The 22,992-nt window shown below is 46.3% G+C and overlaps 1 protein-coding gene across 1 annotated transcript in view; it reads right to left on the bottom strand.

Annotated features, from left to right (window-relative positions):
- The window catches only part of FAT4 (FAT atypical cadherin 4), a 120,246-nt gene extending 100,824 nt beyond the window's left edge, over positions 1-19,422 (bottom strand). The window contains exon 1 of the mRNA XM_059470900.1: positions 14,155-19,422. Coding sequence (XP_059326883.1) covers positions 14,155-19,422 — 5,268 coding nt within the window. The remainder of the gene's footprint in view (positions 1-14,154) is intronic.
- Positions 19,423-22,992: the final 3,570 nt, after the last annotated feature.

Below are 22,992 nucleotides of genomic sequence, written 5' to 3' on the forward strand. Positions count from 1 at the left end.
AAATAAATCAAATACCGCTGCCAGTAACAGAGCAGGAAGAAGTGTTAAACAAAAACAATAAATACAAATGATTACTCACTCAGACACACACACACGGATAATCAACATTTGGAAATTAGCAATGGAGTGTAAAGTCCTGTGGGTGCCACCAATGACAGAGAAAACCAGACTACAATTTCAAGAAAAAAGTATAGTACCCGTCTTTTACAGTAAAGGTATTTAAATGGACCAGAGGCTCCATCTCTTTCCCTGGGGAAGGTGACACATCCCATTTCCTTGCCCTGACCTCATCTCCCCAGCTCTCCTCCAGGAGGGTCTCTACGCTCTGCAAGAGGACATTTACACAAACCAAGGGTGGTTATCTGCTCTGCTGCCAGAGCTCTCAACCTCCATGCCCGGGGAAAATCCCTTTGCAATCAGCCAAATGCTCATTCTCAATGACCACTGGGGCTGTGGAAAACCCTGACTTGTCCTGGATGCAGCTGCATTCCTTCATTCCACTCATTCCTGGAATCCATTACCCTCCCAGGATGAGAGAGGTGTTGCATCACTAATTAAATCGTTAGATAACTTTCTTATTTTTTGGCAGGTTTGTTGCAAAGCACAGGTAAAACCCAACCACTGCAACATTTCTGGCTTCAAAAGAATAGCTGCTAAACATAGAAGTTGTGCTGTTAAAAATTAAAACACGAGTTTCTCTTTGATTTAAGAGAAATGTTAATGCTGCAATGTGCAACTATGAAAAAATATAAAGACAGAGAACAGAATTTTATAGAAAAAACAAGAATAGATAAAGGCTCAGAATAAAGAATATCCTAAAGAAAATGGGTTATTCTTTGGCTCCAGTTATGTCAAGGATATATACACAGTATGGTGGCCCTTCCCATTGAGGGAAGGTCCAGCCTTGCAGAGGAATCCCTTCCCACCCCAAAACAGCCACTCAAGAAAGGAACCCAGTCCCAGGAGACTGTCCAGATGCTCCAAACCTGTTGAATGCTTTCATACCAATGTCCAGTGCAGGCCGTTTTCAGAAAATAGAGCCACTGTCACCATTAAAAATTAAAGCAAACCAGCCTGGAGCAGAATTTACATTCCTCAAAAGACAGTAAATCCTCAAGACAAGAGACCACCAGACCATCCCATCAGCGTGTCACCAACCCACCAATGTTTTCAAAATCCAGGGGAGCCAGACAAAACCTATCAGCCTGTAACACAAACAATCCCTCAGAAGTATATGTTAGGCTCAGATTGGAGCTGTAAATCTTTCTGAGGAGATTTTCACACACTCTCAGAGACCTAATGCCATCCTCTGTCGTGATAAAATGGAATTTCCAATGCTTAGGAGTGCACAAGCTGGCAAGTGGGAAACTACCACTAGCTGAGCTTAATATCTTAGAGGGAAAATGACTTTTAGGGCACTTATTAGATGAGAACACTGAGCTGGAAGCTGCTGATGGGCATTGACGGTGTAAGCCTCCAATGGCATATTTATAAAGTAGTTCAACAGAGGATATATCTTTCAAAACATATAAATTAAAGCCTGGTGTAACTTTCACCTAAATCTATACATAACATCTGTTAAATGGATTCAAGACTGCCACTATATTACATAAACTCTTGTAAAGCTGTGGTGAATCACACAGCTATATCCTACTATTCTGCTTCACATCACTGGGGAGAAAGAAATAAAGAATGTAGATTGCTGTGATTTTTTCCTAAGTGCTATCAGCTAACATAAAGACAACTCTTCCCCAATAGAGCAGAGTTTTCCAAAGTTAATTCTCTCAAGACCCCTGGTTTAAAAGCAGAGAATATTGAATCAGTTCAATAACTGATGTTATCGAACAGGAGGAAAAATTGTAGTGTCCCACACATGTTGGTATCTCCAAAACCCTGGAAATTGTGTAGGATTCATTCAGGAGCTACATAATTACACTTTTCAGCAAGATGCAATCATTGCTGGTGGTAACCAACAACATGGAATTACAAGTGGAATATGATAGCCATTGTCAATTGTGTTGGACAAGGTTACAATTCCCTTACTTACAGGACAAAGTTCTCATCTCCCCAGATGACAAAAAAAAAAAAAATCTCACATTGGACAGGGCACATTTCAAGCCCTGTTACTTTTCACCAAGCACTTAGAAATGTCAAGCTAGAGCAATTTCATTTGGCTTAGCATTGGTAAAAATTTATCAAATCCCTGGTTTGCAAAACACAAAAAGAAGTGTTGCTAATTCATTCAAGGTAGGTGTTACTGAACCTAAAATCCACAGATTGTGACAGCTTTTCTCTCCCAAAACCATCAAATGCCGTGGAGCACACACGTATATTAAGATCTTGATAGCTATCACATGGAAATTAATGTTTCTGGCTACATTTAGTATATTGTGAAATATTTGCCTGTGTTTTTATTGTGCACAACAACAACAACTCCAACTGTGCCTCTTCTACATTCCTTTATAATCGTTTTATATGCTCAGTGGGGGACCAGAAAAAGAATTTAGTTAATCATTAAGCTTTTTCTTTCTAAAAGCAAGCCATGCTGACTGTCCCAATTAATCAACGTCTCAGGAAGTTGCAAAGAAAATTTAATGCACTGTTTCTGTTTCAGAATCCTTTATTTAAAACACCAGCCTTCTGGTTTTCAAATGAAGAAATACACACACAGATACTTGCTGGAACCATAATAAAATTGATTTTGGAGTGGTGGTGAAAGGTATATTTCAGCCTACTAAGAACAACTCTTTCATTCCAATGCAACTTTCTGAAATGAAAATTTAAAAAAATATATATATATGAGTAAACTGAATATCTTATCAGGAGATTGCCACCTAAACATGATTAAGTATTTATGAACCACTGAATTTCACACCCTTCCATGTGCAGGTGAAGTTGGAGCCTCAGAAAGGTGGACCTGTCACCACCAACCTGCTCTCTAGCATTCCAGAAGGATTTCCTGGTTGCTATTCCCAGTATAAACAGAAACCTGCATCTGCTATGGGATCTACTACTGAAATTCAGCCAAATCCCAAATATAGTGGCTTACTTTAAGCAAGGCACACAGGTCCCTGTGTGGACATCAAGTCCCTACATAAGTCAGACAAAACAGCCAATTTTTGTCTTTTTAAAACTATGCCACAACAGAAAGCCTCTAAATTAATACTCAATTATTTGTAATTATATGAGAAGGGAGCAGTGTATTTGTTTACAAATTGCATTCTGGAGTTTGACTTCTCAGCCCAGGCTCCCACAAAACTGCTCCCCATCAAGCTGCCCTGCAGCAAAATTTATCCCCAGTTCTTGTCCTTGGAGCACTGTGCTACCACCATTGCCTTCTATTCCTTTTCACAGAGCTCCAGCCATGTAAAGTGCCCAACTATAGGCTGCACAATGTCTTGGTTTCTTTATTTCCTTGGCAAGGGCCAAGCTTTTTGTTAGATGTTTAGTGTTTACCCCGTGTCACTTTCAATGTAGATTTTAATCCCCACAAATAGGCGGTCCTTCTCGTGTACTCAGGGCCTTATTTTCTGCTTGGTTCTACCAATGTAAATTAAGAGCAATTTAACTAAATAAAAGAGTTACAGCAAAGGAAAATTAGCATAACTCAAAGGAAAGCCAGTCCACTGTTTAGTAATAATTTCTTTCATATATTCCAGATTCTCATGCTCATACATCCATTAGAGAGCCAAAGCTGTAATAAAAATGTTATATTTTCACAGGGAAAAAAAAAAATGTAGCATTTTCTCACTCACACAAAGGGGCTTTTTTTTTTTTTTTAAGAAAAGGGAATGTAGCTGGACTGCATTTATTTTTCTATTGGTATAGTGGTAGCCACAATTAATAATCATAATATTAGGGTGTGTTTTTAGAAGAGACTGGTTGCACATGTGAGACCTCATGGCATCAGAAAAGCACACTCATTTTTATGGCACTAAATGTCAGAAGGTAAGACTGTCTCCCTCCATGAGTTCTGAGCAGTTTGACTGTTGTAAATTGTATTTCCATGGGTGTTTTAAAAACAGATACACGTGGGATGATCAAGGAAGGACAAAAAGAATACCTACAAGACAAAAGACCAAATTAGCCCTGATTTGGATGAAGCTAAGTTACACCATTAGGAGTATGACTTTGCAATTAGATTTTTAATATCCTAGTTTTTATGAAAAACAACTGTGATATTTCAAATTAATGACTGCAAATTGAAAAAAAATATATCCAAAATTAAATTTATTTGCCCTAGTGTGAAGTCTCATGTACCATTTTTCTTCCATGCTCACTGGGAAGAACACCTTGGAGATTTCCAGCTACACTACCACCATAATTCACAAGGCCAGGATCTTAGGGCCCTCTAAAGAAATTGCTTTAAATAGGGAAATCTCTAAAGATTTTGCTTTAAATAGGGAAAAAAGTCCTTGCTTCTCCTCCCTTCTCCTCAGCCTTGCCCTGATGGATGGTGCTGCTCATGGGTAGAACAGCTCTGACAGACTTGGAACAGCCACCACGTCTGGTGGCAGTGATTTATTCCTGCAAGCAGCTTCAAAGTTCACACATGACATCTCCAGATAGCAGTGACCAGTTAATTTCTAGAACAATAAATAACAAATGCTAAGAAGAAGAACTGGGCTTTGCCCAGATTTAGAGTCTGTGGGACTTGCTATTCCTTAACACATTCCTGTCCTGTGGTGAGGCCTGGCTTCCACCAGGCAGAGCTGGGCACCTCCTTCTTGGAGGTCATTTATTTGTACATGGGTGTCTTCAGTATATACACCTCATGTTTACACACAGATATCATAAAGCATAGCAATAAATAAATTATCACAGTGATAAATCCCCTGGGGGTCCAGGAGACACAAAGGGGCCTGTGAGAGCAGTGCTGGTTGTGAGCAGAGGCAGCCACACACTTCCAAGGCCTCTCAGTCCAATTTTTAGAAGCTACTCCAGGCAGTGGATGGGGATTTTCCTATTAGCAGATAAGAACTGAAGGTTGGACAGCAGGACATAAATCCCTGAAGATCCATTATTGTTCATTTGTTACAGAAACCTAAAAGGAGGGCTTAGCTCCAGCCTCTGGCATCCTACTGAGGAGTATTGAATTCACTCAACTCCTTTCCTAGGCTGTAAAATGTATCCAAATAAACACATCATACAATGCAGTTGTCTTCCTCCCCTCTTACCCGTCCCTCACACACAAACTCAAAACAGTGCTGAGGAGAAAGAATTAAAAAAAAAACAACAAACCAACACAATAAGAGACACCTTTATCAGCCTCAGCCATCTGTGTTCCTTTAGTCTGATCCAAGCGTTTTGGCAGCTTGCTCCTACCCCATATCATCCTGCCCTGCAAGAAAAAGTCCCCTCCCTCTTCCTCCCTCTCTGCTGCCGCAGGCCAGGCAATGCTCTGAGTTTTTTAATTCCAGGACTTGAAATAACAAGGTATTGGTCCATATGTTTAATTACAATCTCAACACAAACACTTAACCTCGTTGAAGGAACTGCAACCCCACTTGGTAGCTTGGCCCAAAAAACAAACAGATGTCAAAAAACCCTGCACAACTTTCAGTGCTGACCATAGGAATTATCTGGAGTTTAGAAATGTATAGGTAGAAATAAAACAGGCTAATTCCTGAAAAGTTTAAAATGCAGGAGCTAAGGGCACTGCTAAAGGAAGAAAACAGTGGTAAGAAATTCACCACCACCATAAATTAGTTTCCCAACAATCTGACATGACCCTACTGGGGTTAAAAATCTGGATTTTCATTAATGCGCTCACTGGAATCATAAAGGCTCAAATTCTTTCCTCAAAGCAAGCAGGCATAAAAACATTTATAAGGCAACTTTCAAAGGCACTAGAATCATGCTCAGGAAAAAAAAAAAAGTCATTTAAATACACTCAGAACTGCAGGTCTCAAAAGATTAGGAGTACAATCAACTACTGAGTTTGCCTTCTGTTTCTAAACAGCTTTGTAATAGCAACATGTCTTCAATATTTCAGGAAGCATGACACTTTGATAGATTAAAAAGAAATGCTGTATTGAAAAGAATAAAGAATGAAAATGGGGAAAACACCAGGAACCTTGAAGTGTAATATTATAGAATAAAACCCCTATGGAAAATTCAAGCTTTAAACACATTTACTACAGATGTGCAGCACAGCTCTGGCATCTTATTTATTCCTCTGAACTACTTCAGGAGAATTCTCTTAATTTATCAAAAATTATCCAGAAAGGAGTTGACATGAAAACCACTCAGCCCAGCTCTCTCCAAGGAACAATTTCTCCCCTAATACACTTGGAGGGAAATAAAATCACTTATTTCCCCATGCACAGTGCCCATGGCAAACATACCCCTCCAGCTTAAAGTAGTGTTTTCTGTCCTAATGTACATAGTGTCCTGGGATGGGAATTTGGAGTTTTTTCCTCTCCCCAAATGCTTCAGGATGCTGCAGATCAAGTTCTTGTTTTGAAAGCCAATTAGCACTGAATTACACAGAGCCACACAATCTAGTGTTGGATGCTACTTCAATTAATTTGGTACAAGTAGGATATAAATTCTGTTCTTAGCCTAGCAAGAGGACTACACATCTGAGTAGGTGAAACATCATATACATGTTCTTGGAACTAATAGTCTTCTCCTAGATTGGCCCAAAGAACAAACTGATGTCAAAAAACCCACAAAACTTTCAGTGCTGAAAAGTGTGGGTTATTATAAAACTACATGTTTGCCTTAAAACCCAAAGAGGACTAGGTATGGAGCACTTTGTCTAAAGCAGAAATAAGAAAAGGTTTTAACCAAGAAAACATCTTGAAAAGGCTTCAGAAGCATTAAAATTCAAACAAACTACCTCCAGAGAAATCCTTGAGGAAAAAAATTACATGATTTTATAACCAAAACTAACACTCATTGGCATAACTCATTGGGTTGAAAGGAGTCTTTTGTTTATTTCTGCTTAAGCAGCAGATGACAACCTTGCACGGGCAGCAGTATCAGGGCAGAGTTATGGCCTAGCCCAGAGCAGCTCCACAGGTGACACGTGGCAGAAAGGCCCTGGCAGGATGGCACAGCCTGCTCCCAAAGGTAGGACACACCAGGAGAGAGCACAGGAATGAGCTGTGAGCTCCAAAAGCAGCTGCTGTCCTAACCCAGCTCATAAATCCCCTCTTGCTTCCCATCAGCAACAGAGACAGCCAAGCTCTGTGCTCTTAAGATGCCCCATAAAAGAGAGATCCAACTGAGGGCCTGGAAAGGAGTCAGAAGTAACTTGTAAAACACAAAGGCTCCAGCCCATCCATTTTATCAGCGCCATTCATAAACAATTTAATAAGAAGGAGATGACATGAGGGCTGGAGCACCTCTTGTGTCAGGTCAGGCTGACAGAGCTGGGCTGTTCAGCCTGGAGAAGAGCCCAGGGAGACTTCAGAGCACCTAACGGGTCTACAAGAGAGCTGGAGAGGGACTATTCACAAGGCTCAATATATGGCACATCACATACCTATTCCCATTCATTTCACTTAAACATCCATGAGGAAAACCCTGTCTTCATGTTTCAGCTCTATTAGAGAATCCAAACCAGCTTCACAGGGCTCTTGGGAGTCATAATATCCTCACAGGGGCACTGCAGGGAACCCAAACTTGCCCATGGGATGATGCCACCTTTGGGACAGAGTGAAGAGGACGAGAAGGTAGAAGAGCAAAGACGCTCTTTGGAGAGGAGCATCTGCAACAAGATGCTGTTCTCCAAAAGAAGAAGCATCTTCTTCCACCTGTCTGAGCCTCAGAGCTGCTGAATGCCTTTCTGTCTGTAGCTCTGGATGGCTCCATTAATTGCAGCAGACCCCTTGCACACTTATTTAAGACCAAGATCACTTACTAAGGATGTGTCAACACAAGCCACCTACCATCAGCATGCATGTGTGATGGCTACAGACACGAAATGCTGAGGCAAACTCTTGTTTCCATTACATTCTGTATAGCTGTTGGCACATAAATTACCACTTCATAACAGGCCCTCTGAAATTCTTTTGCATTAACTAATGCAGCTCGATGTATTTTTACAGTGTGATCATGGCTATCAGTTTCCATCTGTTCTACTGTCCTTTTGGAATGTTTTCCCTGCAAGGAAGTAAACAAAAATAGAGCACTGTAAAAACAAACCTGCCTGACAGTCTAGACTGAGGGTCTAATTAAAAATAAGATTTATTAGAATAGAGAGAAACGTCTCAGTAAAACAAAGACACAGTTTCTCTAACGTAGCTGCTATTATTCTTGGCAAAGCCCAGCAGGCTATAAATTCACTGAAACAAATCAGTATGGCACTGATGCACCATTCTGATCTGCTTTTCCAGGCTTGGGGAACATGTGAGGAAAACTCTTTGTTTCACTTCAATTTCAGCCCCCATAAATTCCTTTTTTTTAAACTGGGACACGAGTGTGCTAGGGCTTGTCTCCACAGAGCAAGAAACCAAACTGAGTTACCAGCAGCGCTGCTCCCCAGTCTAGACACAGTTAAAACAAACTGTACCAGCAGAACTATGTCATACAAGGGCTTGCTTTGATATAAATTAAATGGACACCTTGCTCCTGGAGGGGTGGGGAGTGGCAATTCAAACCTGGAGAGACTCAGAATATGGAAACTTCTGCCAGTCCAAAGGGAATGAGCATCCTTTGGTGAGGTGCAGCCTCAGAGAAACTGCACAAGAACAACAGCAAAGGTCTCAGACACCACCACCAACACAGTCCTGCCCCAGTAAAACACAGGTGAGGGCTGGGGACACCAAAAGGGCAAAGCAGGCTTTGGAGACCAACTCCTGGAGCAAGTGGGCAGCCACTCATTGCTTCACCTAACACATGGAAAGAGCACTGCACTCCCTCAGCCCTGGGGATATCATTTTACATGGAAAAGGACTCACTTATTAAAATCTATAGGACCCAAGAAGCATTTGGATATTTGTATGAAGAATTTAACACTTAGCAAAAATAAGCACATGAAAATTTTGCCCTGTTTTTTTGGCTACAGGAATGTCTAGTGTTTGCACTAGAGACGCATGAAAAATAATATTTTCCATAATAAAGAATGTTGTTTTTAGAAGTCTAGTGATTTTTAACATAAAAATTATTAGGTGACCTCACATGCAAAAATGCCCAAAGGCTGCTAAAATAGCAAAGAAATGAGAAATTCTAGATATTAAGAACATGTAGCAAGGTAGATTCATTAAAGAAATTAGAGAGGATGAAAAAAGGGCCAACTTTGAACCAAAACACACAAATTGGTTTTGAATAGTTTTCTACATAAGGAACATTCATCTCCCACTCTAGTTCAAGAACAGCTTAGAGATCCTTTTTCATATCATGCAAATGACAGCAGTAACTTAAACAATTACACATTTCTTAGAACCGGCAATATCAGTTTTAGGAAGGGAAAAAAAAGTGTCTTTGGAGCTGGGACAAGGCAGCAGATTTTCATTGTTTACTCCAACATTTCATAAGCAGTTTCCTTTTTCAGGCAACAATTGATGTGCCATGTATCATTAAAGAATGAACCAATTTATAAATAGCATGAATACAAGGAGAACCCCATTGTTCTTATTTGTGCTGGTAAATATGAGACATGCCAGATAAGACTTCTCTGAAGTGGGTTTCTAATTCCCTTACTAAATGTAAAGCCTTGCATTAGCCAGCTTGGCTGGAGAAGCAGCACCTTCAGTGCCTGGACCCCTGTTCATCTCTCAGTGGGATGGTGAGGCACACCACAGCCCTGGAGCAGAACCCAGCCCAGGGATGCAGGAGTGACACAGAACCAGCACAGCCACAGGACACAGCCTGGGCTGGGACAAAAAGCTCCACATCAGCTCCTCACACCATGCAATCCTAGGTTTAGGGCAATAGCTGCAGTTCATACTGAATCAAGACAAACCCTCCTGCGATTGTCTTTCCAGGAGGCCAGGGCTATTCACCCTGCCTTTCTTCATTAAGGTCCAGATTTTAACCAAGCATTGGCTGAAATGCCCACATCTTACCTGAATAAGGCAGAAACACCTCCCCAGCTTGGAAGTCCAAGATCCCCAACAGTGTCCATCTGTCACAGCTGAGACAGCCACAACACACAGAGCATCACCATACAATTCCAGAGGGCTTCAGCCCACACAGAGTAACACCACACCACTCCAGAAGGCTGCAGACATCTGCCCTTCCTGTCCCTCAGCCCAGCCTTTTATCCCCTCCTGTTGATGCCCTGCACCTGTGTGCCCTCTGCTCCCTTTGGTGGTTGGGCAGTGCCCTGGGCTCTCGTTACCTTCAATGCTGCTCACCTGCTGCCCACAGCTGTAGCCCATCAGCCACTCCCCATCACCACAAACTCTGTGCCTACAGCAATCATGAATCAAGATGAAGCTACAAATGCAGAGCAGAAGAAAGCCCAGCATCTCAATTCATCCTGCCTGCAAATGAAGACAATCCCCCTCTTCTGAGAGGACACTAACATTCCCAGGTAAAAAGCACCAACAGGACCACTGATCTGCCTCTCCATGTATTTCCATTTTCAAATCAATACTACCACTAAATCTTTCAGTTGAAGTTTTTACACCTTCCTCATGTACACCCCTCTCCTCCCTTCCTTGGGAGCTATGAACCTTTTTGAAGTCTGTGAAAGATGTTGAGGAGTTCACCTCCCAAAATGTTACCCCCTCCCAACTGGCACAGATGATACATAAATCCCTATAAATTGTATACAAAGGGCCTCAACTCCCTTCAAGGAAGCCACCCACTGAAGGGTTAAACCCACAAACTGCAGATCCTGTCTAATTCCTCTTAATCCCTGGTTACACAGCACAGAAGATGAGGTATTGTCCCTGGGTTCCTATTATTGCTGCCAGACACAAAGCAGGGTACACCACAGGCCACCCAAAATATCCCACAGCATGCAGTGCTTGTCTGGGGAGGCAGGGCTGAGGGGAGCCATGAGGTGTACAAGGGATGCCAGCAGGCATCAGCCATTCTATATCAAATATAAAATCATGGTGGTCAAACCCTCAGCCCTGCCCAAAAGGTTAAAAGAGGATTTATGTTGGAAAGCCACGAAAAAGGAGTTTAGCAGTTGCTGTTTTTCCACCAGCAGAAACATTAAAAAAGGTTTGGAATGGCAAACTGAAGGGACCCCTTTAAGACACCTACATTATTCTTTTTCACATGAGATCAAGAGTGATGATTGTATTAACCTAATGATTAATACAACAGGGAGAAAAGCTGAGACTGATCACCAAACACATTCACGCAATATCAAATCATCTGGTCTGTCACTGTAGATTACAAATAGGATAAAAACCCAAAATAAAATTTAAAAACAACCTTTCAGATTCAACAACTACCATCCAAAATTACACCATATAGCTGTAAAATACACTGGAAGAAGCACTTGAATTTCCTTTAGAATCTCAAATATTTGGTATTTGAAGAAAGCTTTACTTCACTATTTGCATTTTCCTGACACACACCCCACCACCACTTTTCTTTCCATATAGTAACAACAAACACAGAAACATACACAAGATAAAAAGCTAGTGATGAAAACACAAACCACAAATTGTAAACAAACATTTTGCTTCCTAAACTTTTGTTGTTACTTTACTGAAAATAACAGAACAGTTTCAAGGCACGTCAGCTGCTCTGGGTTCAGCAAGGATTCCCCACAATCCTGCCACTGCAAAGTTCTGCCCTTGGACACTCTGGTCACAAAGTCCTACAAGGGATGGATGAGAAATATTGAAAAGATACTTTCTTCTTCAGTTAGGGCACTAGGTGGATTTTTTCCATGTATTTGATATTATTTTAGAAGGTAAATAAATTAGTGACAGAATTTAGGAGGGGGAGAATCACACCACTTCCAAGGACAAGGATTAATTCACTTCTCGAGCAAGTGGTTTCAGGCAAGCCTGCTCCTCTTTTGTACTGCCAGACAAAGCCGAGTCACTGCTTCAAAACTGTAAATATCTCTATTTCACACCAGGTACCTGTCACCCAGACCCACTGCTGCAGTCTGTATCAGACAAAAGATCCATTAACTTCCTTACTCCTGCTGCTCTCCGTGCCAATCTCACTCAGCGCGTTTAGCACTGGGCAGCTCCCCGTGCTCAGTGGTTCTCTCACATGCCACACTGCAATTAAGATGATTTCTGGCATCAGGGAAGAGAGCATGGCAGGCAATGAAGAATAATCATGTAGATATTGTTAAGACTATCCTATTACTATTTTTCCCTTTTCTTTAACCATACCGAGACACAAAACCCAACACTCTTCATAAGAGAAGAAAGAAAATACACAATACTCATGTTTTTTTTCCCCACAAAAAAAAAATCCAAACCAAAACCAACAAACAAAATCAAATAGAAAAAAATATATATGAATATATGAAAAAAAGTTGTGTTGCTTATTCAGCACCCACTGACAGTCAGCTTGCACACAGAATGCCACTGTAGCAGTTCTTGTGCTGGACAGCAAAACAGTTAAGAGGAAGACTGCATATGGTTATGTTTTTGAAAGTTGAAAGCTGATTATAATTTATAATACATTTACAAAGAAGCACAGTAAGCTAATTACATTTGGGAGAAGGCACATTTTAGAGGCTATAAAGATACAACCAGTAATAGGAAATTCTAACTCCCAATTATGCCTCTCAGTGTTCTTTACAGAATAAAACATTTGCTTGTGATTTCAGAAGTGGTTTGCATTCAACAATGTAAAACTGGTTTGAAGTTTCAAGGGTTGTTCTCTTCCCTGCTCAGCAAATACTCATGTTAAATGCTTTTACAACACGTAAGAATACTGCAGCCATGGGGTTGGGTCTCCTATGAGTCCTTCCCCAGCCAAGAAACTCTTTGCTCAAACTCAGAGCTGAAGGGTCATGATCCAAATGCCCAATGGCAAAGGCCTGACCCTCAGAACAACTGTCCGCCAAGACAAAATGTGACACAATAGTAAGGAAAAAATTATAAAGGTGTCTCTTTTACGAATTGTTAGCAGGGGTACAAAGCCCTACACAACAGGAATATTCTCATAAAAATAGCATGGATTACTTAACCAGCAGCACTGCTAAAACAGGTCTTTTTCCAATACTCTACTGTTGGTCAACACATGACCATCAGTAGCACATTGCACACACAGCAGGATGGGATCACATCTCTGAGATGGAGCAGTGCTCAAAATCCCTGACAATCACTTCAGAGAGGATATGTCACTGCCAGATGGGAGAGCAACATCACACACAGATCATACTTAACCTGCAGAAGAAACAACAAAAGCAGCTATGAAGAGAAAAAAATCCACAGCTGTCAAGTAAGAATTGGAAATACCACTTTTGCTAAGATCAAACCAAAAAAAAAACCCAAACCTGCAAACCACCACAGTATCAAAACTAACACTTAATTCCCAGGAGGAAGTGTGGCTGGGGGATCGGTGGGGCTGTGCAGCACTGAGGGGCATGTTCAGCCAGAGAGGGCAAGGGTTAAACCACTACACACTACCACCATCCATCCTCTCCTGGCTGGCCCACTCAGCAGGGCCAGCCCCAAATTCCCAGGAATGGCAAGTCAAAGGCCATGGTGAAGTGCAGAAGGCAGCTCCAGGAGATGCTGCAACTTCAAGCAAACACAAGACTCATTCTCACACCTGGCTTCTCAGCATTACCACACAAGACAGCAGGAGCAGTGTGAATGATCAGCTCTGTGACTGAAAACAGAGCAAATAAAACACTTGTACTTCACAGATGACGTTCCAAACCTGGTTTCCACCCATTGCTTTTCAAGCTAGTCAGGCAGAAAACCTTTAAAGACCCTTCAGTCAAGGCAAATGGCTTTGTGATAAGGGAAGTTTCCAAATAAAATGTTACACTTTTACCACCTGTCACATCCAGGAAGAGAAACAAAACCATTTTCATACTCATCAGTGAGTTAAGTAGAAAAGTAACCAAAATTGGAGGTGTGTGAGGAGACCTGTCATTGGAGGGACTCAGCCAGGAAGGGATGGCAAGAACTTCCATGACATGAGCTGCTCAGAGCCCATGCTCATGCCCAACACTGACACCACAACTTCAATGAAAACCCAACCATAATCCTGGAATTACCCAGGAGCAACAAGACAAATAATTACTGCATAAACCTTTACCTCTGCTCGCTGCGTGCGGGGCAGAAGAGATGACTTCTCAATGGCATAAACATCCACCAGGTAGAGGCGTGCTCCCTGCTCCCTGTCCAGGATGGCAGCGGTCTGGATGACGCCGGTGTGGCGCCCGATGGTGAAGAGGCGCCCCAGGCTCCTGTCCTCGCAGCGAACAGACACAATGTAATATTCCACCTGCGCCTCCGCGCCCCGCGGGCTCGCCGCCTCCAGGGAGATCACGTTCGTCCCGATGGGCTCGCCCTCCTTCAGGATGGTGATGTATTTGGGCTGAGTGAAAACAGGCCCGTCAACCCCCTGCAGGATTATAGTCATCTCAGTGGTGGATTTTCTCCTCTCGTGGCCCAGGTCGGTGGCAGAAACGATGAGGTTGTAGATGAGCTGAGAAGGCACCAAGGCTGAGGCCACTCTCAGATCCCCGCTGTAGCGGTCCACGATGAAGGTTTCGGTGTCTCCATTGACTATCTCATACTCCACCTCCCCGTTGGCACCCTCGTCGGGATCCGCAGCGATAATGGTGGTCAGGATGGAGCCGATCACCACCGAGGGGTCGGCGGCGAGGGCGTTCTGCGACACGAACACGGGCACGTTGTCGTTCTGATCCGTCACCAGGATGGTCACGTTCTTGAGGGCAAAGCGCCTGGACTCCAAGGGAACGGCCTGATCTGTGGCTTTGACCGTCAGCTCAAAGAGGTTGGCAAACTCCCGGTCGATCTCAGCATTGGTAAATATCGTCCCTCTCACCTCGTCGATACGGAAGTGATTCCCCCTCGGCATCTGCTGGATGATGGCATACGTTAGCTGCCCGTTAATATCCGCGTCCGGATCGTGAGCAGTCACGGAAATGACAGAGCTGCCCACAGGAATGTTCTCAACAATTGACTTAAAGATGTCTCCTGGAGGAAAATAAGGAGGGTTATCGTTGAAATCCCTGACGTGTATGACCACTGACATGGTAGAGGATCGCGGGGGCCTCCCTTGGTCTTTTGCCGTTATGTTCAGCTTATACAGAGATTGTGTCTCAAAGTCCAGTTTCTTGGCAAGGAAAATACTCCCGGTGTTGGGACTGATGCTAAAGGTCCCGTGATTGTTTGTGCCTGTAATGCTGTAGTGGAGGTCAGCGTTGTCGCCTGAATCAGAATCAGTGGCAGTGATAGATGACACAAGCTCACCAACCCTCATATTTTCCAAGACATCCACTAACAGGGTTGATTTAGGGAAGGAAGGGCTGTTGTCATTTTCATCCAACACATCAATGCTCAACATGCAAGTTGAACTTAGGGGAACAGCTCCGGAGTCTACTGCTTGGATGACAAGGGAATACGATGCAGTAGCCTCGTAATCCAGTCTGCCTACTAAGGTCACTTGGCCTGTGCTGCTGTCTATTACAAACTGATTTTCTTCATTTCCCTTGATTACCGAATACTGAATCAACCCATTAACCCCTTCATCAACATCTGAGGCAGAAACTCGCAGCACCTGTGTCAGATTTGCTGCCAATTCTGATACAGTGGCTTGGTAAAGATCTTTCAAAAACTTGGGTGCGTTATCATTGATGTCTTTCATGTAGATCTGTACAGTTGCCTGATCTTTCAGAGGCTTTGGCAACCCCTGATCTGTGGCTATTACTGTAAGGCTAAACACTGCAGCTCCCCTCTGCCTCATGAGAGCTTCTCTGTCAAACTGATGAGCGCTCCTGATTTCCCCAGTTACTGTGTTCAGCTCAAAATCTGGCTGCATATGCTCAAATGAATACCTGACCTCACCGTTCGGTCCAAAGTCTTTATCTACAGCATTTATTTTACCCACGTACGACCCACCTCTCTGTTCCTCTTCAAAATAAAACACATAGTTGGTACTGTTGAACAGGGGCCTGTTATCATTTACATCCTCCAGAATCACAGTAACATTCACAGTAGCATTGAGTGGTTCTACTGCTCTATCAGAGGCAACGACCAGTAAAACATATCTTTCCTGAAGCTCACGGTCCAGTTCACTTTTTATATACAGCTGGCCATCTGGGAATATGCCAAAGGCATCCCCAGCATTTCCTTCAATTATACTGTAAGCGATTTCACCGTTCACTCCCGAGTCTTTGTCAGAAGCCTGTACCTTAAAGAACCTGGAATTCACAGGCTCTGACTCCAAAATAGTAATTTCATACGAAAGCTGGTCAAACACAGGCGGGTTATCATTTACATCATGGACAGAGACAGTCAGGATAAAGGAGGAGGACAGCTGAGGCACCCCCATATCCGAGGCCAGGATTTCAACCTGGTAAGACCCAGCATTTATGTCAAGCGGCCCTGTTAAGCTTATAGCACCAGTTTGCTCATTGATTGAGAACAAGCCCTTTGGGTTTTGCTTAAGGCTGTAAAGGACCATGCCATTAACACCTTCATCAGGATCAAGAGCTTTGGCCTGGAATATGGTATGCCCAGCTTTCCAGTTCTCAACAACATTTACACTTTCCACCACTTGAATGAAGTGTGGGGAATTGTCATTTAAGTCTTTGACAGTTATATTGACCACGGCATCGCCAGTTATCGCCCCACCCCTGGCAACCACCTTCAGCTGGTAAAATGCCTGCTCCTCCCTGTCAATGATACTGGCTGTGGTGATCTGCCCCGTCACCCTGTGGATGGCAAACACGCCCCTCTGGTCACCCGTGGTAATCAGGTAACTGATGTTGGTGTTGAGGTCCATGGTGGAAGCAAAGACAGTACCCACGTGGTAACCCAGGGCAACATTTTCAAAGACAACAAAACTGTATGTGCCCTGGCTGAAAACAGGAGGGTTGTCCTGTGTGTCCAAGACAGTGATGGTGACAATGGCTTGGTTCTGAGACTGAAGATGGCCACCGTCAGTGGCCACGATCTGCAACTGGTAAGCAGTTTTCTCCTCCCTGTCTAGGGCTATTTTTGTTGTGATGACTCCTGTGTGCCCATGGACCTGAAACCTGGAGGTATCTCCAGCTGAGATGCTGTACTTGACTGTTCCATTGGGGCCCAGATCGGGGTCCGTGGCAGACACGGTGGTCACATAGGTTCCAGCTGGCTCGTTTTCCTGGATATGGGCAAAATACTGAATGGGGTAAAACACGGGGCTATTGTCATTCACATCCAGGATGGTCACGTTAACTCGGGCCACCGAAGAAAGGGGAGGAGAGCCCAAATCAGTGGCCAAGACCTGCAAAGAGAAGTGAGACTGCTCCTCCCGGTCCAGCTGTGAGACAGTGCTGAGCTTGCCTGAAACCGGGTCCAGACGAAACATCTGGCGAGGGGTCACAAAGGAGGGGCCAACTGCTGCCAGCACCGGCTCGGCTTCCTGCAGGGAGAAGCGGACAGTCCCATTGTCCCCCAGGTCCCCATCAGTGGCACTCAGGACAAGCAGCTCAGTTCCTGACGGGGAGTTTTCAGCCAGGGCCACCTGGTAACCCTCAGGCTGACCGAAGCGAGGCTTGTTGTCATTGACATCCAGGACGGTCACCACCAGCTGCGCGTAGGAGAACTTGGGCTGCACACCCTGGTCACGGGCGCTGATGTTGAGCACCACCTGAGAAGCAGTCTCCCGGTCCAGCCTGCTGGAGCTGGACGTGCCCTCGGGGACGGCCGTGGTGACCAGCCCGCTGTGCTCACTGATACAGAACCAGCCCAGCTCGTTGCCCGAGACGATGCTGTATTTGAGGTTGGCATTGAGGCCCGAGTCCCGGTCCGTGGCGCTGAGGCCTCGCACGTAGCTGCCCGCGGGCACGTCCTCGCTGATGTTCACGCTGTACACCGACTGCCCAAAGACGGGTGGGTGGTCGTTGATGTCGTTCACAAAGATCACCAGGCTGGCCACCGAGGAGCGGCTCACGGGAGCTGCCACCGCTCCCTCGGGAGAGAAGACAGAAGTGGGGGAGCCTGGAGGTGGCGGTGGGGCCCCGTAGTTGTCCGCCACTGCCACGGTAAGGTTGTAGGCCGGGATGCGCTCCCGGTCCAGCGCGGCCGCCACCTTGATGAGGCTGAGGTTGGGTACCTTGCTGCTGTGCACCTCGAAGTGCCGCTGCTCGTTTCCTGCCAGGATGGACACGGAAATGTTCCCGTTGGCCGCCGGAGAGTCAGCATCGCTCACCGTCAGCAGGGCCACCACCGTGCCGGGGGCCGCGTTCTCATCCACGGAGGCGAACCGGGAGGTGGCCGGGAAGTAGCGGAACTTCACCCGGGGCTCGTTGTCGTTGACGTCGAGCAGGCGGATGAGGGCCTCGGCCCGGCCGCTCAGCGCCGGCACACCGCGGTCCATGGCCTGCACGGTCAGCGAGTACTGCTGCCGCACCTCGTAGTCCAGGCGGTCGCGGATGCGGATCACCCCGCTCTCGGGGTCCACCTCGAACGGGAGGCTGCCAGCCCCATCCCCAGCACCGCTGCCATCGCCTCCTTCCAGGCGGTAGCGGATGTCAGCGTTGGTGCCCTCATCGGCATCGGCCGCAGTCACCTGGAGAACGCTGGCCCCGACGGGTGCGTCCTCAGGCACTCGAGCCTGGTAAAGCGTCTGGCTGAAGATGGGCGGGTTGTCATTGATATCCTGGACGGTGACATTGACCTGAAGGTACCCTCGCCGACGGGGCTCGCCCTTGTCCTCCACCTGCACCAACAGCTGGTACGTGGGGGTGGCCTCCCGGTCCAGCCCTCCGCGGGAAACCAGGTGCAGGAAAGCGCCCTCACCGCTGGGGTTGAGGGTGATGTTCAGGCGGAATCGGCCCTCCTCGTTGCCGGCCACAATCCGATAGGAGCCATGGTCCACGCCATTGGTGCCACTGTCGGCGTCGGTGGCAGTGTCCAGGATGAGCTGGCGCCCGCTGCCCGTGTCCTCCTTGAAAGTCACCACGATGGAGGGGTCGGGGAAGACGGGCGCGTTGTCGTTGAGGTCGAGCACCAGGACGCGCACCTCGCTGGGGTAGGTGGGCTGGCTGGAGAGCACCACCAGGTCCACCACGTCGCTGGCCAGGCTCTCGCGGTCGATGGTGGCGCGGGTGTGCAGGGCGCCCGAGGTGGCGTTGATGGCGAAGAGCTCGTGGTGCTCGCTCAGGCGGTAGGTGAAGCCGGGCCGGGTGGCGATGGTGCCCACCCAAGTGCCGGCCGGCTGCTCCTCCAGCACCCGGAACACCTGGCGCGGCTCCGCGGCGGCGGCGCTCCCCAGCGGCGGCAGCAGCGGCAGCAGCAGCGACAGCAGCAGCGGCGGCGGCGGCCCGCGGGCGGCGGGGGGGCGGCCCATGGCGAGCCGGGGGCGCAGCGCCCCGAGGGGGCGGCCCGGCGCCGCCGCTTGCCCCGCTCCCGCTGCCGCTCTCGGCACCCGCGGACGCTGCGCTCCGAACGCAGAAGGCAGCGGAGCGGGCGCTCACGGGACGCTCCGGCTCCGGCTGTGCCGCCGCTGCTCCCGCCGCCGCTCCGGGGCTGGGGGGCGGCCGGGGGCGCCGCGCCGCATCGCCGCTCAGCAGCCGCTACCGCCGGGGCCCCCGCGGCCCGCCGCTCCCGCGCGGTGCCCGCCGCCCCGCCGGCATGCCCGGGCGCACGGCGGCACAGCCGGTCCGCGATCCGCGAACGCCCGGACCCAACTTTGCCCGGCGCTCATGGATCCCGGCCCTCTTGACGGCCGGGCCGGCTCCCCCCACGGGCGCCCATTGGCCGCCGCGCCGCGCCGCCCCGCCCCGGCCCGCCCCTCGCACCTGAGGGGCCGCCCCGGCTGGAGCGGGACGGGCGCGGAGCGGGGGCAGCTCCCGGGAGCGGGGAGCGGGTCCCACGGGTGCTCCCGCCCGGAGCGGGAAGCGAGCCGGGAGAGCCGGGCGGAGCGGAGCGGGGCGGGCTGCCCGCGAACCGGGCACGGGGCTCCGCGCACTTCGGAGGCAGCTCTGGAGGGAACTTGCGGGTCCCGTTATCCCGGGAAGATGCGGCGCTGGCAGCGCCTCCCGCGGGCCCGCAGCGCCCTCTGCCGCTCCGCCCGGCGCGGCGCCCGGGAGCGTCACCGGGATGCCGGAGCATCCCACGGTGCGCGCCGAAAAGCCCAAATCCTTCCTCCATCCCAAAAAGCCTGCAAAAAACCGAGGAAGATCCGAGGAGGCAGCAAAAGTTTTAATTTTCTGCGAATTCTTCTTTAAATACAAGCAGCGGTTGTAAACAAAGTCTATAGATGGCAATTAAAGTCCCAAAGGTAAATCTGGCAATTAAAATGACAAGGTAAATACAGCATAGCCGCATAAGGGATGACCAAAATACAGAGTTTATCTCTGTGAGTTAAAGAACCTGGTAGTGTATTTTCCAGCATGGAAAAGTCGGAAAAGTGAGAAAAGAAGTGGAAAAAAAAAGTAGGGGAGTGTAGAAGGACGTGGTGCCAAAGGCAGTTTGTTCCCCGCTAGTACCCTGGATATGATTAAAAAAAGGGAGGTCAAATGACCATTAGGAGCAATCTTGACTGGAAACAGTAAGAAAGAACGGGTGGTTCTTGTTTTCTATTGTCACCTGACACGAAGAGCTACCTCGGACCAGCAATTCCTGCAAATCCCTCTAGGAATGGATGCTCACACCCGCGATCAGCCCCGACCCCATGGGCACAACCCCTCTCCCTGCCTGGCACTGCTGTGCCCTGCCTGTATTTAGTTTTCATTTCTCCGCGTCTGCATCCGACCTGGAGAAGGGGTTTGGTGCCTCGCAGCGCTCTGCCTTTCCCAGCTGCACTAGTCTAGCGGGAGATAAGTCATCCGCTAACTATTCTTGGTGTGAACACCTCCTCCTCTCTTGCGGGGATGAATCCATGGGACAGCCGAGCAGGGCTCATCCGTGCTGCCCCCGCCGGGATCCGCGCTCTGCTCCGGTTCTTTGATATTTAACTCCACCTACAGGCGTGCATCGACCCTCGCCTGCAGCCTCGAAAGGGGATGTCTTTAACTTCCATCGCAAAAATGCTAGCGGCTTCTGAGCCAGCAAAATCCAACAGCGATTCGCGAAAAAATAAGATTATATGGGCTGGAGGGGGATGATTACCGACATGGAGAACATAGGATAGCATCTTCACTAGAACAAGTCTTGGAGCATTCATCACGTCCCAATCACTGGAGTTTTTTCTTCACTGCATGGAATTTATCACATCTGCCACGTAAATTTGACCTCCAAATCCAAAAGACAGCCCGGAGAAACATTCTGCCCCTGAAAGGGGCTTTGGTTCTTTCCCCAGTTCTGATTAGAATTACTAACCAACTATATTTCATGTGGAACAGGCACAGCCTTGTCCTGACATTGTTCAGGCTATTCTGTGCCCATAAGTTTGTGCTTCCCTCTGGGTACTTCTCTCAAATGTCAAAATAATAAATGCTGCTGCAAAGGTATGGAAATTTAAATATATGAAAGCAAAACATCAGTGTTTTAAATACTGTACATCAGAGGTAAGCAAAATGGCTAAAATTTTGGGCAAGAAAGAATATCCAGAAAACAGGAGAATATCTGGACAATAGGTTTTAAAGCACCATGTTTTGCTACTCTAGAGACTCATAAATAATGTCTGTCAATATTAGATCCCAGAAATATCATCTGTTCCCCTTGCATTATGTTAAAATAAAATTCTACATTGCAAAGTTTTGCAACACATGAGAATGAATCAAACAAAATATATTTGCCAGTTTACAGGCCCTGTAATTTAATATTTGCAATTATATCAATGACCTGTTATGATAGACGTAAATATCTCAGAACCTCTTCAAAACCATAATTTGCTTAAGCCTTTTGTACCTGTAGATGTAAAAATGTTTTTTTAGATGAGTCATTCACAAAAGAAAAAAGAACACCCTTTAAATTCCTGAAGTGTTTCAATATATCAAAATTCCATTCCTTAGGATTCAGAAAGTTACTTTTTTAAATCCAAATGTTTATGAAAAGTTATACAAAATTTTACAGAAAGTTTTCAGTCATAAAATAATTTAAAAATTATTTTCTCATTACAACTGTAGTTTAACTGTGAGCTGTCTCAAATGTAGTCAAACTTAGAAGATGCTTTAAAACCAACTGTACTTTTTTTAAGTTATTTTAATGGCTAAGAAAAAGCCCATTAAAATTGAAGCAGCTTTGGGAGGTGTTAAGCAATACCTTTATTATAAAGTCTGTGGATGTCAGTGGAATTACTCTGGTGGTTCATCAGCATAAGTGTGGCTTGAGTTTTGACCCCTTCTATGTTAACACAAATACATTTCAACAGAGTTAAGTCTGTGCTAAGAAGCACTCCACCACTCTTAACTTGCAGGGATGGAAATAAAGTGAAGAATAGGTCATTCTTGCACTTTTTGTCTTGCCTCCAGCTCTGTTGATAACACCTCCCAACACTTCATCAGGCTTTCACCTCCAGATATGGGAGAAGCAATCTAATCCCAACACTGTCCAGCTCATGCTGCACTGCAAAGTCTTAATAACGACCTCAGTGTCCATTGTCAACAGATCAACACATCTGGCTGTCACATTTAATGTGCTTCCAGCGCTGTTTTTGCCTCAAGTGGGCCCTGATGCTGCTGAAATGTTGTGCTGGAAGGCACAGACAGCACAGAAGCAGAGGGCTGATGGATGAAGTGAAAAGAGGAAAAAGTTTCTAAGCAATTTTTGTTCCTTGGGTGAGTCTAATGAAAATTGAACGCATACCTATTATCTCACACAGCCCTCTGAGGTCTCAGGGTTGCAATTGAATATCACAACAGGGAGAGAATTTTATTCTGCAGCCAGAACAGGAACTGGTCATGAATCCAGCAGATCTGGCAGGTAGGTTTCTGTGTTTTATGTCTGATGAGCTGAAGGTAAGAGCACAAAGGCT

Source organism: Ammospiza nelsoni, chromosome 4 (assembly GCF_027579445.1).
Source record: "Ammospiza nelsoni isolate bAmmNel1 chromosome 4, bAmmNel1.pri, whole genome shotgun sequence".
Classification (NCBI taxonomy): Eukaryota; Metazoa; Chordata; class Aves; order Passeriformes; family Passerellidae; genus Ammospiza; species Ammospiza nelsoni.